At 40.4% G+C, this 16723-nt stretch overlaps 1 protein-coding gene across 3 annotated transcripts in view; it reads right to left on the reverse strand.

Annotated features, from left to right (window-relative positions):
- The window catches only part of SULF1 (sulfatase 1), a 103122-nt gene that overhangs the window by 20727 nt on the left and 65672 nt on the right, over positions 1-16723 (reverse strand). For all 3 annotated transcript variants that reach the window (XM_050892292.1, XM_050892293.1, XM_050892294.1), the window contains 5 exons: positions 13703-13853; positions 12522-12697; positions 11829-11957; positions 11514-11570; positions 10378-10507 (listed from right to left, as the gene is read on the reverse strand). In XM_050892292.1, the coding sequence (XP_050748249.1) occupies positions 10378-10507; positions 11514-11570; positions 11829-11957; positions 12522-12697; positions 13703-13853 (643 nt within the window). The remainder of the gene's footprint in view (positions 1-10377; positions 10508-11513; positions 11571-11828; positions 11958-12521; positions 12698-13702; positions 13854-16723) is intronic.

Here is a 16723-nt window from a genome sequence, read left to right on the forward strand (position 1 = left end):
TTCTTTCATCTCATTTCATCACCTACCCGCCAACGACTATTTCCCTCTCACCTCAGCTCCGCACTTCCAGTTTTCCTTCTGCCTCAATTTAACTTCAGAGGAGATGCAAACATGGAAGAGGATCCTTAATATGCCCGCACCAATGGAGTCCTGAAGCCCCCCACCTGAAAGCTGGTGGGACTATCCCGCTGTGAGGGGCTTTGCTGGTTTACAGCCACCCTGAACCGAGCAGGGTCTGCTCTGCACACGCGCTTGGGGCCCTGGCTGGCTCCGCCTGTGCTGGCTGCCAGCTCTTCCCAGAGCCCTCCCTGCCGCTGGCAACAAATTGCAGAGGCAGCTTAGGAGGGGTAAAGGTGTAAAAGCATCCTGTGAGGAGTGGCTAAGGACTTCGGGTTTGTCTAGTTTGAGAAAAGGAGGCTGAGGGACAACCTCGTTGCTCTCTACAGCTTCCTGAGGAGGGGAAGTGGAGAGAGAGGTGCTGATCTCTTCTCCCTGGTATTCAGTGATAGGACGCGTGGGAATGGTACAAAGATGCACCAGGGGAGGTTCAGACTTGACATTAGGAAGCATTTCTTTATCGAGAGGGTGGTCAAACACTGGAACAGGCTTCTCAGGGAGGTGGTCGATGCCCCAAGCCTGTCAGTGTTTAAGAGGCATTTGGACAATGCCTTTAATAACATGCTTTAACTTCTGGTCAGCCCTCAAGTGGTCAGGCAGTTGGACTTAATGGTAGGTCCCTTCCAACTGAACTATTCTATTCTATTCTATTCTGTTCTGTTCTGTTCTGTTCTACCCTATCCTATCGTATCCTATTCTATCCTATCATTCAGAAGCTCGAGCTGCTTTAATCTCTGCCAAACCTGAAGTTTAAACATGTAAGTACACATGCCTGCTCCTCAGTGGGGAGGCAAGCACCGGACTGTAGCAGGACTGCAGCAGGAGCTTTTCCTCAGATGATGTCATTGGCATGATGCATTTTCTTCTCGGGGGTAGAAGTTTGCCCTTATAAAGTCATTTCAAAGGCAAAGGGGAGCAAATGGACTGGTTAAAAGGGTATTGTTTGTACTTGGTGGCTTTGCTTTGTGTTGCTACTGGAATGGCTCCAGTAGTGACTTAGAACTACATGAGCAAGACAACAGCAGATGACTTCGTAACTACCTTGGGTCTCAAGTTTCCTGGTATTAATCAGTTTGTGCCAAAGGCTTAAAATTAAGTAAGTTTATTTCATTAGTGAATATATTAAGGCATAAAAATATACATTCAGCATGAATCATTGTGATGTGCTGCACTGTAAATATCTACTTAAGCAGGATTTCAAATCAGCTTTGTTTAGTTAATAGACTGTGACAGCTTTGAGAGAGTTGCTGCCCCCTTGTATAGAGGGGAAATTAATTAGACAATTCATGAAAGGTGTCTTAACAGTAGGCAAGCTAAGGGTTTCTATGAAATGTAATTACCCGGTATTTGCAGTAGACACTTCAGTGTTAAATATCTTGTCAGATTTTATCACAAAGCTATGAAACCCTCATAAACATGCAACTGGAAATATAACACAGCAACAGTATTTTTACAGGTGCTTTTTCATTTTGATAATGTATGACTGACTTTAAGTATCATTGCTCAGCCTAGGGAATGTTAAGATAAGGCATGAAAAGGAAGACTCCATGAATTTAAACATGTCCTCAAGATCTCATTTCCCTTTTTTCCTGTTTCGAAAGGTATGATCTAAATTTGAAAACAGTTTAGATGAAAATACCATCATGGGCTGTGCATGTGTGGACCATTTTCCTCTATTAGCAGTAACCAGATCTGGGTGAGCGTCAGGGGACCTGATGTGATAATACTGGTAAGGGAGCCTGGTTTAGGGCTGTGCTACCGCAAAAAGAACTGAGTCCTCTTTTGCTTTCTCTGTATTATTCAAAGAGGCCAGGTCACACAGCATATTGAAAAGTGCCCTGTAATTAGTTGGCTATGGTAAATAGTCCAGAGCAGCAGCAGTTTATTTCTGCTGAACTGGACCTGAATAATTAGAAATGTTTACAGACTAAGGCCGTGTCCTCTACACATTCCCACAGAGCAGTCATGAACCCTGGTCCTGACTGGGGCTCCTAAATGCTCCTGGAAATATTAATCTGTGTTGTTACATCTCAGCAGTATTTGAACATTGCACACGAGTGCAGCTGTTTAACAGGAATGGTATGCCAGGTTCCTTCAGGGAATTTGGAATTGCTACATTTTTGTGGAACAAAAATCTCCTCCTTCATTTTAGAACTGTATTGACGCTGCCCGTAAGGGCAGATCCCAATTTTTGCACCGCTCCCTCATAACTGGACCACCTTCTATTGAATCATGCACACCTCCAGAGTCTACAGACATGAATATATACAAAGATGGTTATTTATATACAGCCTTAACCCCTGAGAAAGTGTTCCTGAAAAGTGCAATAGTCAGTGGTTCAACAGATAGGGAAGCAATTTGTCCTATAAGAACTGATGTAATATAGGGGGAAATGTGTGACAGCCTTTAGAAACACATTCAGTTAAATGCACAGGGACAGAACTGGAGGGAAAAAAGAATGAAGAAATTAATCACTGTATAACAGAAATAACTATATGAAAATTGCCAATTTTGAGCTACTTCACAGCATTTAAGAAATGGAAGAAAGATAAGACAACCTAGGAAGTTTACAGACTACACAATTTCACATTCTTGATGTATAGACAAGATTGATTTTAAGTGTCACCATTGTAGCAGTTCTCCAGTTTATAAAAAATGCATGAACTGCATTGTCAGCTCTAGAAGTGTAGGCACTTAGGTTGAGACATCAAATATTTCATCTCTGTAGCATTCTCTACCAAATCTATTAGCTTGTCTGTAGTTACAACTCAACATCAACAGACTTCTGTTATTATCCAATAAATGTCCACTCTCAGGTGCAAATAAATAGGAGCCAATGAAAAGGACAAATTTAGTCTTTCAGTTATAAATAGCAATACCGATAATAATCTGTTACTATTGGGTCATATGCATTTAATTTGCAGAGGACTTAGTTTATACTGTATTTCACTGGATACTTTAAAATGGAAACTCTGCAAAAAGAGAACCTCAAAGGAGTACTACAGAAAGTGCTAAAAATGATTTTTGCATAATCTGTGTTTTCTGTCTAAACATTTTTGGTACATAAAATTGCTTTTTAAGGTGCCATTCTAACAAAAAGTCTTTCTGTTAGAGAACACTGATAAGATGGTGGTAAAAATGCTGAACACAGTCGTGCATTGAAAGAGATGAAACCAGTGAAACCAGTGATCTTCCCAGACTGGAACATCTCTGGATTTTATCCAGACTAGAGCTAGTACTTCAGATTAAAAATTGCTTAAATTTAAAGAATTGTCAAATCTGGAAAGAGTTGCCCTCTGTTTAATAGGAAACTTAAATATTTAGGCTGAAGTGTGAAATATTTAGGCTGAAATACGAAATACCATGCTTTGAAGCATTATTTTTACAGATAAAGGAACTTATCTTCATATTTGGTTTTAACTCATAAACAGAGTAGTATTTTAACAAGGGATATCATAATTTCTGGCAATTCCTATGAACTCTTGAGCAACTAAGTTGCAGGCATGTTTCTGTCAACTATGAGGGATGACTCTGCAGGGTCTGAAGTGAGCAATAGCTGCAAGAGCTGTTCGTGAAAGCACTGAAGTATGTACTTAGTTTTAAGCACATGACTGGTCCCAAACACATATGCTTCCAGTTAAGCCTGTGTACAGATGCTCTGCTGAATTATGACTAAGAAAAGGTGGTATCAATGGGCAGACAGCAAAGAAGAGCCAGCTTTAAACTGATGTTCTGGTAAAACAGGTTGATCACCAGTGCCTTTTGACTCCTGCAAGCGTCAGGAGGTTGTTCTGAAACCGGGAGGATCCGTGAGTGATGTTTATATGCCATAACATAATTTTAGTTGGGTTTTAGTGGGTGCTCGGGGTCTGGCTGTCAGTGGCTGGCTAGCCATCTGACACTTCTGGCCAGCTCTTACCGGCTTATGTGTTTTTATTCATACTCCACAGCTGGTCATAAAGCTGACCTTTACAAATGTATGGTCTGTGATATTTATTTTATGAGAACATAGATACTTGAGCCAAACCAGACTACACCTAATAAGCCCTATTCTAATTTCCTTTACAATATTATCTGTAAGCTGATTGATGGCAAGTGTTCTTTTAGCATTACAAATAGATGTGCTTTCAACTGAATGCTGATATGATAATGTGATAAATATGAATATGAACAATAAAATTAAATTCTTATGCTAGATTTTTAAATGGCAAAGGATACGTGAGAAATAAGAGGTATGTACAGACTACATAACATGCTCTTTGGATCAGAGCCAGAAGAATCTTGCACATTTACCGCAGAGCTGATGCTTGGATTCAGCAACATGTCTCCAGTGACTACCTGTAAAGCCTTAAATCACGGTAAAATACGTTGAGACCTAATCTAACTAAAATCTCACTGTACAGTCTTCAGGCATATTCTCCAAACGGAACATTATTTCTTTAGGGCGGTTTTGGGATATACTTCCTCAGGAGGAAACACAATATTCTGCATCTCCAAAGCTGAGGTGTATGAAAAAAGAGCACAAGGAAGGTTAGTGGCTACAGCATTATATCTGTCTAGCTCGGTTTGAGTTCATGGGCATGAATGTCATACAAACACGGGCAGCACAACGCATTTTTCCGTTCCGCCCACTGTCAGTGCTCATTGGAGCTGGCAGCAGACCACAGATCTTTACAACTTTCAGACCTTTGCTGTTCACAAACTGGCAGGTAGTGCCGAGCAGATGGTAGGAGATGTATGCCCATAAAATAAACAACAGGCCTGTGTCTGGGTTTGGTTGCTGAGTCATCCAACCTAAGAGCTGAAATTTTAAACACAAAGCTTCACAGTCCTCATTTTGGGAGGGTAGCGCTTTTTTTTTCCCCTGTTGGGAAAATTTTAAAATAAGGTTGTGGTTTGTGTAATTTTTGTAAGAGGATAAAAATGCATGTTTGGCTATGGATTTGATACTGATTATAAATAATGGATTGAACAGTACACTGGAGACACCCAGCCTATCAGTCACAAGACCTCAAAACTGCTATCTGGGAAACAGTGTTAAGTCCCAGAAGTCAAAATTATGCCTCAGGAAAATTCCTATGACTCAGACTGGTGGAGAGAAAAACAATAAATACTTATGAATTAACTCAACTCATTAATTACACATTTAGGTAAGGGAAGAGAGAAAGAAAAAGTATAAATGAAAACAGTTAACATGCTTTCATTTGATATTTGCTAAGTATCCAGAAGAATTTCATGGGTGAGAAGATGGAGTGAGTTCAACAAAAATAACCTGCCAGAGGATTTAAGAGCAGCTTGCCTCTAAACCTCCTGAACTAACATATATTCTCATCTCAGGTTATTGCAGTGGAAATCTGAGAGGAGATTTGTGTCATGATAAGGTTGTATTAATCCAGAGAAACATTTGTTCATATGCTATTATTTCTGCTCTGTTGGAAATTTAACGAAGTTTTAGTTAATAGTTCGCACTAATTGTTTCCCATTTTAAAACAACAGCAGGGATAGCAATGTTGCAGATGAATAGATATTTCTATACTGTGTACCTTATTACAGTAAAGCTGAGAGGGGAAATATGTATCAATGAAATATAAAAAAAACCTGCAAACCTCAGGTGCTAAAATTTAAGTGCTAAAACCCATCAATAGTCACTACTAAACCAACTGGGCTCAATCAGGTGACCTCAGTAAGTTACATCACATAAACTGGTGACAAATTTGGCATATAAACTATGAAGGAAACCTCCCGTTCCCATCATAATTTCTTAAGCACTCTCTGCAATGTGAAGGACGGTCTGCAAAGGAAACTTCTATCCTGCCCCAAGCCCCAAAGCTGAGCAGAGAGCCCACCCCGCTGCAGCTCCCTTTGCAGGGGGAGTGAACCTGGCCTGGGTGTGATGGGACCGGCCGCGCTGCGGGTAAGCGCAGGTCAACAGCTGGGTCAGGGTGGGAGCCGAAATCTAGTCTGTATCCAAACACGATATGGGCAGGTGACCCGTATCTCACTTACAAGATGGATAAAATTAACAGCACTTCCCAAGTTACGAAGCTGAGGAGGAAGAAGAAAACATGAAATCCTCAAGTCCAGGTATTAAGCAAGCAAAAAATTAAGAGCATGTGCAATTGCTGGAAGGAACATCTGGAGGTCATTTAGTCCAACCTCCTCCTCAAAGTAGGAACAACATTATTAAGTTTTGAACGTATCCCTGGATGGGCCTTCCACAGCCTCTTTGGGTTCCAGTGCTTAATCACTCTTATGGTAACATTTTTTTCCACACACCTAGTCAGACTTTCCCTTGCTGCAACTTGTCTGTTGCTGATAGCCATTTTGCTGTGCACCTCCAAGAAGTGCCTTGGTCTGTCTTCTCTCTAATTAGCCATTAGTTAGTTGAAGGAAGCAATTAGTTTCCCCCTTTGCCTTCTGTTCTCCTGGCTAAACAAACCTCTGCCCCTCCTCAGTACTTCCTCACCATCTCTGGGGTCCTCCACTGGACTTGCTCCAGCTTACCAAAGTCCCTCTGCTAATGGAGGTCCTAACCTGAATGCAGCACTCCAGCTGCAGCCCACAAGCACCAAGGAGAAGAGAGTACTCACTTCCCATGACCTGTTAGCTGTGCTCTTGCTAATGCAGCTCAGCAGGCACGGTCCTCTCCTCCGCAAGGGCTCACTGCTGACCCAAGTTAATGACTGGCTGCACATAACTCAAAAGTGAACATACCCTTGCAGTTGTGCACATCTCATTTCTGATATGTACTCAAGGAGGTGAGGGAACGTTTGGAAACTGTCCTCCCATAAAGGGGATTATGAAAACATAGCAAGGGGTGGGTGCTCTACAATGAAATTGATGCAATCTGTCAATGGTGCTAAAAAATTAAAATAAAAAAAAAAATCATGGTGAAGTAGTTTAACTCAATTTTGCATATGCATTTTATAACTATTTTTTCTTAATGAAACAAAACTTTTTTTTTTAATAACCCAAAGCCTTGCTGATTTGCAGCTAAATGTAATCTGTAATCTAAATTTCCTATCTCTTTTTGGCAAACAGTCACTTAGAACTTAAAAAAATATGGAATAATTATAGCAATTATAGAGATGTTTAATATTTGCTTTTTTTTCCATTTTTTAGTTTTACCTACTTTCAGATAGACACTAGACATAGAAAAAATTGAAATTTTGAAACTTTTAATTGAAAAAGTGTCTTTACTATGCCAGGTTCTTTTTTTTTTTCTTTTTTCTTTTTTTATTTAGAGGTTACTTATTAAATAGAAAATAAGCTGAAGCAATTATTTTCCTGAGTACCACATCCTTGGAGATTTTGGAACTAGCAGGTCTCAGGATCACACCTCATTTCAATACAGGAAAAACAAATGCTCTTCTTTTTCAACTTCCAACTGTGTTCTCCATTTCAAATGAACTAGATATTGACTAAATTAAATTAAAATGAAGAACAAGTTCTAAATGTACTAGACAGTACATTGGTGTATTAATTCCCCAAATGCTTATTCTTAGTTCCAGACATTTAGCAGCAACTTCCCACAGACCAGTAATTTAGTTATTTAAAAATCTGTCAGCAATCACTCATTCTGTGAAGGCAATTTTAATTTAAGTGATGTTAACTGCAACTGATTAGAGTAAATGTAGGAAGTGTTATAAACCATAATAATTAAAATGAAGATTTTTTCTATATATGCACCTATATAATTGAAATTAAAGATACTAATCTCAAAAGATAAAAATATTAAGACCCACACAACAATATTTCCTCTTTCTCTTTTCCAACAGGTGCAAAATGACTAGGGAAAATCTGCTGGAGGAACCTCATATTAAGCTATGATGCCCCATATTGCACATTGGAAACCATCTGGACTAAGGTAAAATTATTTGGCCTATTAACTTTTAATATTCTTTAAGAACTTTTCTACATGGAAAAAATCCTGTGGACACTTATTTCACACCGCAATGCCTCACTGAAGTTCATGTTATTCCAGTGTCGTTCTTCAAATTCACACCCTTCCTATTCTACGTTGACTTCCCTGTGAGCACCACATGTAGTCCATCCCTGAGAGAGAAACTGCCCTTGCTTCTCAGGGCTGGCACGGGAGTGAATGGGGCGGGAGAAGTGGGTCCATCCACCACGGGCTGAACGAGCCCAGAGGATGCGTTACCTCCCTCATGATGCTCTGTCTGATGGGAGGTTTCTGTAGGCACATTTAACTTCAGCATCCCTGCAGGAAGCCTTCAGGATGTTAGAAGTATCAGGGACAACTTTGGTCTCTTTGTTTAAGAAAATAATTTATATACACCAATGGCTAGGTCTGAAAATGGGCCTTAAAACGGTCAGTTCAGCCCTGTCCTTCATTCAGCCATGAGGGACGGCTGCTGGGTTTTGTGGAGCCAACATATCTTCTGCATTTAAAGGACCTCAATGGGAGGTTGTACATGGGAGAGCCACTATCAAACACCATTGCTCTCGTAAGCTCCTTGCTGGCTCAAGGCCTTCTACCTCTGCCCTTTGATCAAACAGGATTCACCAATGTGGGATGGAAAGACAAATCTACTGTAGTGGGCTGGGAACAGAGCTGTGAGCAGCGTTTCCTACTGCTTCAGGTGTGATATCTGGTCAGGACACTTAACCTTTTCTATTCACATGTGGAAAAGTAAAGTTATTCCAAACCTGGATTTTGGCATAAGAGGTAATAAACATAAGAAATAATTGCAAAGAAAATATTTTGGTATTTTAAAACTAAACATTTTAGCGTCTAACAGTCTAAATGACTCCATTGATCTCCTTTAGTTTTTATAAAAATGTTCAACTTTTCAAATTTAATCTCTGTTTACAATGGCAGTGTTTGAACTCATGAAAACTTTGCCCTTGGGTGAGACTGCGATACTGTGTATATCCCGTCAAAAGTGGCGGCATTTAAGGAGCATGTGAGAGGTGAGAGCTGTGGCAGAGGACCTGACCAAGGATGTGCCAGCCAAAACATGTTCCAGTCCAATCTGGGATTAACTGAGATTTACTGTAACACTACACTCTAATGAACGAGAAGGGAAAGGTAGGGACGGAGCATTTCTCTAAGTGAGCAAGCTCTCCCCAGCGCCCTCCAGTTTGCTCTGTAGAGCTCTACCTGCCCTGGGTGAAGCACCATGGGTGGCTCCAGATGGAAGCAGAGCACAGTGAAGGCTTTATGCCCCTGTTCAAAACAGCTTACCGATATTTCAGCGCCAGGCCTACGGCCGGCTGCGGTGGTCTGAGCAAACATCTGAGGGAAAGGCACAAGCACCTGCCTGGGAGAAATCGCCTCACACTCCTCCGGGGAGGTGTGTGGGGACGGGGACGGAGGGGGAGGGTGGCAGGGCAGGCGTGAGCTGCTGCCTGGGGCCCCCAGCGTGTGCCTGTTTGGAGGTGGTGTCAGTGGGAAGGCATACAGCTCCCTTACACCTCTCCCCAGTAAATTAATCTTCATATGTTACCGTAGGTATAGCATTAATTCAGAACGGATTGAAGAGAATTTGGAGTCAGACTCACTTTTTCTTAATTTAGCTCCCTCCCTGTATACGCACTACAGAGCTGCAAGAGTAAGCATGCTAATCAGGGGTGCAGTAACTTCTGGTTTTATGAGCAGGCAATTAGATCTTTGTATCAGAGAGTCAGGCGTTATATCGAAATCATTAAGGCCGTGAGAAGAAAAAGTAACGCTTCGGTATGGGTATCACTCTCTGAATCCTTACAGTGACCTTAAACAGCAAGTGTTTCTGAGCAAGGGGTCCCTTCTATTAAAGGTGTTTCAGTAAATAATAAAGCATGATGATTACCAAGTGTGTTGTCCAGTTGTTCATCCCAGCAAATGAACTCCCGTGTAACCGTAGGACTAACCAGTCTGCTTCAGTAATTCTGAATTAGCCCAGTGAGTACAAGCTTTCACTGTTCAAAAAGATCTCTCCCGTATTCATAGTTATCATTGAATTATCTTGCATATTTAGCAATTCACTGAATTAAAGAAAAAGTAGTCATCTAACGCTAGATTTAAGCATGGGAGTTTTACCATAAGCCCTGTACTGAGACAGCAAACTAAGGACCAGCCCTCCAATGCCTTAAATTAGATCATTGCTTAGACCAATTTGTGTCTGGTTTTCTTTGCTCTGGAGATACTCAGAATAATAGTCTATTCCAAATGCCGTATTCTTCACATTCTTTTGACCTATAGTGAAAAATAGGTATTTCCCTGTGGCACATAGAAGACTGCAGTTGTTTGTGGCTCACCTGTCCTGGTTGTTCACAGGCTGTCTGGTATCTTGCTTGCTGGCATAATTCTTTTACTCTCTCATATTTTGGTAGTTGATTAGACTGCTGAGTGTTTTTGTTGGGTTCCTCCTTCTTGCGTAGAAATTTGCTTTAAAAAAAATAAAGTTGAATATTTTAGACACATTCTTCTAAAATCTGGAGATGATGAATTCAACTAGAAAAGCAAAGCTACCTGAAGATTTAATGTATTCTCAGGGAAAAAAATTTCCCCCATTTCTGTTACTGACCTTCAATGTAGGTCATGTAGTGAAAAAAAGGCTCAGGTGATTTGCTGGAAATTACCCAAAGAGAAACAAGGGCTGCTGAAATATGTCTAGCTGATAGAGTTCAGCACCATTCAAACATAAATGTATGTTCTTTCACAAAGCAAAACATACTGAAGTAGTACTCGCCCGGCTGAAAAGCCCAGCTGAAGACACTACAGGGCTTCCATACTCATTCAGCACTAGCTTGGCTATATCTTATATATTACAATGTGTCTTATATGCACTATTTTGTACTACATCACACAAGATTTCCATAATCTGTAAAGCCATAAAGTGCCATAAGGAAATTGCTGTAAAATTTTTACCCAGAGTAAATTTTCACAGCAGTAATTGGCAAGGTGAGAGGGTATAAAGAGGTGTCAGTGGAAAGAGGAGTAGTTATAGTCATAAATCTCGTTTACACGTAAGTCTTTTCTTAGCTAGAACAAAAATGAAGAATGCTTCCGATATGTGATGGAAAATAGAAAATCAGTTGATAAGAGGATTCTGCACAGCTGGATTTGAAACAGAGATTTGGTAAGAAAATGAGTCAGATGATGACATATGTGGGCACAAGTACAATGTTAGAGAAAGAGGAGGTACAGGCTAGGAGAGTCACCAGAAAAGCATGCTTTCAAATTTCTTCTGAGGTAGGCATTTGGGAGCACGGCAGCTTGCAAAGCCAGTGGTGGGGAACTAGGAAACAAGTCAGGCCTGTAAGTTTGCTTGCAAAATTTACTACTTTGCTGACCATAAAAAGGAAGAGGAGGGAGCAGAAAGGAAAGCAGGTAAAAGAGAGTGTTCCCAGCAGGCAGGCTCTCCCAAAACTCTCTCACCCCTAATAATTACCCTCTTTCCACCAGAAATGTGTCACGCCAAATTTTGGTCTTCTTGTTTGTTCGAAACCTGAAAGCAAAATAACAATATTTACTGCTGGCACCTATGTATAGCACTGCTAGTGTTAACAATTTATTTTTGAAAAACACCTCTCCACTTATATATACCTGCAATTTTATAGATGTGCTATTTAAGAGACTCTTCAAACGTGAAAGCTGTGGTCGTTGGCATGACACAGCTCATTTTCACAGAATCTCTTTTTCCACTCAGTTGTTGACTTAAATATTTGCTTCTGAACTGGCTAAAAAAAAAAATGCTGGGACCCACCTGTTTCCTGGTCTCTCCAAGTCCAGAAGTTTTAGAACAGATTTGCCATCCATATCTGGAGGCGTGTCAAGTCCTGCTATATCCAGAATTGTTGGAGCAAGATCAATATTCAGAACTATCTGAGGCACTCTGCAAATCAACGGAAAAGGTCATAGTTGTCATGTGTTCGATATATAAGTCTTCACATTCTCTTGGAAATAGAATAGTAATTAATGTTTATCAGGGCTTTGAAGATGTAAAGCTCTAGAGAAGTGCTAGGTTTAGAAAATCCCCTTTGAAGTCTACAACTCAGAACGACAGGCCAGTACTGCAGACTGTCATCACAAAGAAAAAGCTAAGCACAATAAAACAAGGAGGTGCAGTAGCCACACTACTCTTATCTCATTGACAATGAGGGCATGACGCCATCCATTCTGCTAAACCAGAAGGTGAGCAGCAAAGATGAGCACCTACTTTTTAAAAGCAAACCCCAAAGCATAACCCTACAGGACTACGCATTATACAATTTTCTCATTTGCATTATAACTTATTAATAATACGCAAAATGAAAGACGTGCCTCTTTATAAGACACATTGCTCTGCAATAATAGGGCATCCTTTATGAAATGAAACTAGACAGAGTGATAATTACATGCTCTTAGAAACACTTTACATTAGGTTCAACAGCTGTGCTAGAGACATAAGAGAACGTACACTGATCCCGGCTCTACACTTGGACCACGAATAAAGAAAGGAACTCGAATATCAAAGTCATATGGCATTGACTTCCCCTTGACCAGTCCGAACTGCCCGATATGGTAACCATGGTCAGCAGTGTAAATAATGTAGGTATTCTCCAGTTCTCCCATCTCTGCAAGCATTTGGTATAACTGCAACACAGCATAGGAAAAACTCTGAATTAAATGTAGCAAAACATGTTTTGTGCATAATCATGTATAACCATCATTTTGCTCCCTTAAATTCACAGAACCAAACGTTACACCGATGAGGTTGTTGAAACAGACATTCTGGCGATGGACATTTTTACATCTCATCTTTACTGCGCTGCTAAAAAATTCAACTTACAAGTTAAATTTCACATTTGACAGAGGGGAAAATCAAACAGGTCCAGAAAATTAAATAGCAAAATATGGTACTACTAATGTAGTTGCATTAGTGTGTCCAAAAGTCATTGTGTACTTAAACACAGCTTGGAAAAAAAGTCTGCTACAGCTTTATGGCAAATGGTACTCAGATTTGATTTACCGTGTTAGTCTACAACTTTCTCATTCCTTACAGTTGTGGGCTTGGGAAAAGGCTGTAAATTTTTATTAAAGTTTAAAGAAATCTCTCTGGGGGAAGATCTTTGGTCATGGTGCTTGATTTCTGAACAAAAAGTCATGCAAAGTACACCTAATAGTTCAGGTATCACATTACCTATAATTAGCAGTACACTGCATTGCCCAACTTCTGCAAACACTAGCAGACTGACACCTGAGTTGCTGTGATTTGCCAATTCCCAGATTTCAGCTGAAGGATGAACTGTGAAGGGAGTGTGTGAAATGAATAGAAGTTGTCATGTGCGCACCTGTGTCTATCCATGTGTACACGCAGGTGATGCATCTTCTGTTAATACCAGGCTTTATATTACGCCCAGTGACTTTTCCCTTTAAAAAAAATCATCAGTTTATTCAAGCAGCAATTAAAAGAAGCAAGCGAGGAGCTTGGCACTATGTTACAGAGAACCAGAATTCATTTCTACTGCGGATATGTGGAGTAATTCTTTGTAGCCCAAGGGCTTTCCCCAGGCTGTGGTTGGTGAAGGTAAAGAAGGAATTAATTTAATTTTGTTACCGACTAATAAGATTGTATTCACAGTAGTTTCTTGAACTCACTCTTTCCATAGAGTCATCAACTGACATCAGGGTCTGAAGTCTTTTGCGCTGCAAGACGTTTGTAAACTCCATGTGGATAGGCAGCATGGGCCCTGTGTACTGCATGATCCAGTGCTTATCCATGTTTGGTGCATAGTTATAGCTGGGAGTGCTGGGAGGAAAAGAAAGGATCTGAAAAGTTGTGCAGCATCACAGGCATTGGAGGAAGGTGGGAACTCCTCTAACACAGGAATAGCCAACAAACAGTTGAATCACGTGTTCCATGTGGTAGCTGGTATTTCTAATATCAAATATCAACAAACATCACGTCAGTGGCTTCCAAGCTTCATTGGTTCATACACCACTTCCTCAACATTTTTTAACCACTTGCTTTCTGAGCTTTCTTTCAGGCTCAAAGACCACTACCAGATCTATGTTAATATTTGGGATATGCCAAAATGTATTTCTCAGAAGGATCTAATAGTTAAAAATGCTTATCTGAATGATGCATCCCATAAAGATAAGTAGAAAAATGAAGAAAGTCAGAGATCATAGATGAATACTTCCCCTTAATATTAATGTAAATTGCCCTGATGCTTCCAGTGGGGAAATTACCTTTATATTAGCACAAGTTAAATGAAACTCACAAGAAGATATTTTTCTGTGGGATAAAGAAATTTAGTAGTCAGTACTAAGATAAGAACAGTAACACTGGTGTTACCAGCTTTTAAGACGCCCCAAAGAGCAAAAGCACTGACTTTTTTCCCCTCCCCATCACCAAAGGCGAGTGCCGGCATAGCCAGGACCCTGAGTGCAATCCCCTGGGGCTGGCTACCTGGGTGCAGGGTCAGCTCTGACATGAAGCCATGCTGTGGCCTTGAAGGAGAGAGCTGAGAAAGTGCTGCAACCAGCGGCTTTGACTCCAGACCCACGTTCAGTCTCCATCATTTGCTCTTGGCCCTCACCTGAGCTACATCCCAGTGACACCCAGTGATGTGGTAGATGTGCCATTTCTGCCCATACCAAAATATTATTTATGTATACACTAAATACTGTCGAGGTGTTATTTTTTTTAATGTGAATACAGAGCACAGTGCATTACCAGCAAAACATGAACTATGACAACAATATTGAACTAATACTGCTATTGATACTAATACTAAGAAGAAGTATGGCACAGAGTCCTACTGAAGCAAAAAAGGATGCTTTAGGAGTTCGCATAAACAACAAAGGAAAGATTTAAGACAGGTGTTCTATCCACAGCCAGTGAATTTTTGAAGGGTATCATATATGAAACAAAAATACATTCACAGATACATCACCTCTGGAGAAAAGGTACTGCAAAAAATATGCCAAGTAAATTTGCTGTACAGATATGCACGGTATAAAAGCTCTCCATCAATCCTGCTTTTATACCTAGCATACATGACAACTAAAAGGTGAAGAGAAACCAGACAAAATCCATGTCCCGTAATGGTTTCACCTACATATGAGCATTTTCCTTCTCTAACACTTGCAGAATCTAGGCTTTGCCATTTTGATGAAGTTCTTGGGGTTTTATTTTTTCCCTGTTTCCAATACACTGCAGTACATGATACATGTATTGCAGCATTACCTTTGAAAAATAAATGTAAATAGAAAATGAAAAAATGCTGTTGTGTGATTGGATTAATTTGATTCCTATGGTTCTCTTTTCAATTTATAACAAAAATGCAGTTCAATATTAATTTACTCTTTAGGTACTGATAATTTTAATATATGCGTTGCCCAAAGCTACATTTTCCCCGCAGAAACATTTATGTGTAGTTGTCCTTTCATAAGAGGTAGCACTGAACAATATCAGAACATTGTATACTGATAACTTAAAGTCACACCTTTGACCAGTCCTTCATTTAGCTTTCATTTTTCTTGACATCGTTGTATGTGATCACAGAACGGTGGAAGCAGTTGATTTTACTGAAGCAGCTGATTTTACTGTATCAGCTATAGTATGTCTAACCTACGACTATATATTCTGAGGACAGAAATTGGCTGAATGGACAATGTAATAGACTGATAGTCAACTGCAATAAATTAATGGAGTCCACATTTTAATTGGAGACCATTTTTGAGAATTTAGGTAGAAACTGAGAAGTACATATGCCTCTATTACATACAGCTAGTTTTGACTAACCTACTTAACCATTAGCCTCAAGGGAAAATAGAAGTGAGACAATGGTATCACAGGATTTGTGAACCTTTGATTGAGATTAAGAAGTATGGAAAGGTTAGTTCCCTACTAAGCAAAGACAAATATAAACTAGAATTCTTTTTCTGCTGGAAATTCTTTTATTTCAGGTTGAAAAGTCAAACTTTTTGACATTTCCCATGGTTGAAGCCTGATTTTTAAAAGGAATGTTTATACTACCACAAAATTAATGAAATTGAGCCCAGGAGCACAGCCCTCTAGGTTGTTGGCTAGCCAGCAGCCCTAGCAGATGGACCGATGGAGCCCTAGACCTTGAAGAAGCAAGTCTTAGGTGTTTTGGTCACCTATCGGGTATTAGGTACATTGACAGAAAAGAAGGATACTTCCAGTGCAAACTTTCCGCTGCTTCTTTGGAAGTTTGTCAAACGAGATGTTTTCCCATGAAAGAGCTCAGTTTTGATTAATCAGCATTTTCCAGCAAAACCCTGCTTTTTTTCAGCGGACTCCTGAGTGCCCCCGCCACGGAGGGATGAGGTGGCTGTGAGCCACGCTCAGCCGGCAGCGCCGTGACAGCCTGCTGCTGTGCCAGGAAGGAGAGCCAGCTGCTGAGGCAGGCTCAGGTCTCATGTTCCCAGGCCATTGTCAGAAGCCTCCTCCACATAATGGATAGTCTTTAAAAGCAGCACTCAGGGGTTTAGCAGGGTGGTTAAAACCTTTCACAGACACTTTCCAAATGCATTTTGAATTTTCTGGGTGAGAAATGCAGTAGACAGAGAGGGAGCAGAATTTTCCTCCCAGACAATTCAAGGAACAGCACCTTCTGTGAAATATCCAATACCAGTGGCTGATGGAGA

This window comes from Gymnogyps californianus, chromosome 2 (assembly GCF_018139145.2).
Source record: "Gymnogyps californianus isolate 813 chromosome 2, ASM1813914v2, whole genome shotgun sequence".
Taxonomy (NCBI): Eukaryota; Metazoa; Chordata; class Aves; order Accipitriformes; family Cathartidae; genus Gymnogyps; species Gymnogyps californianus.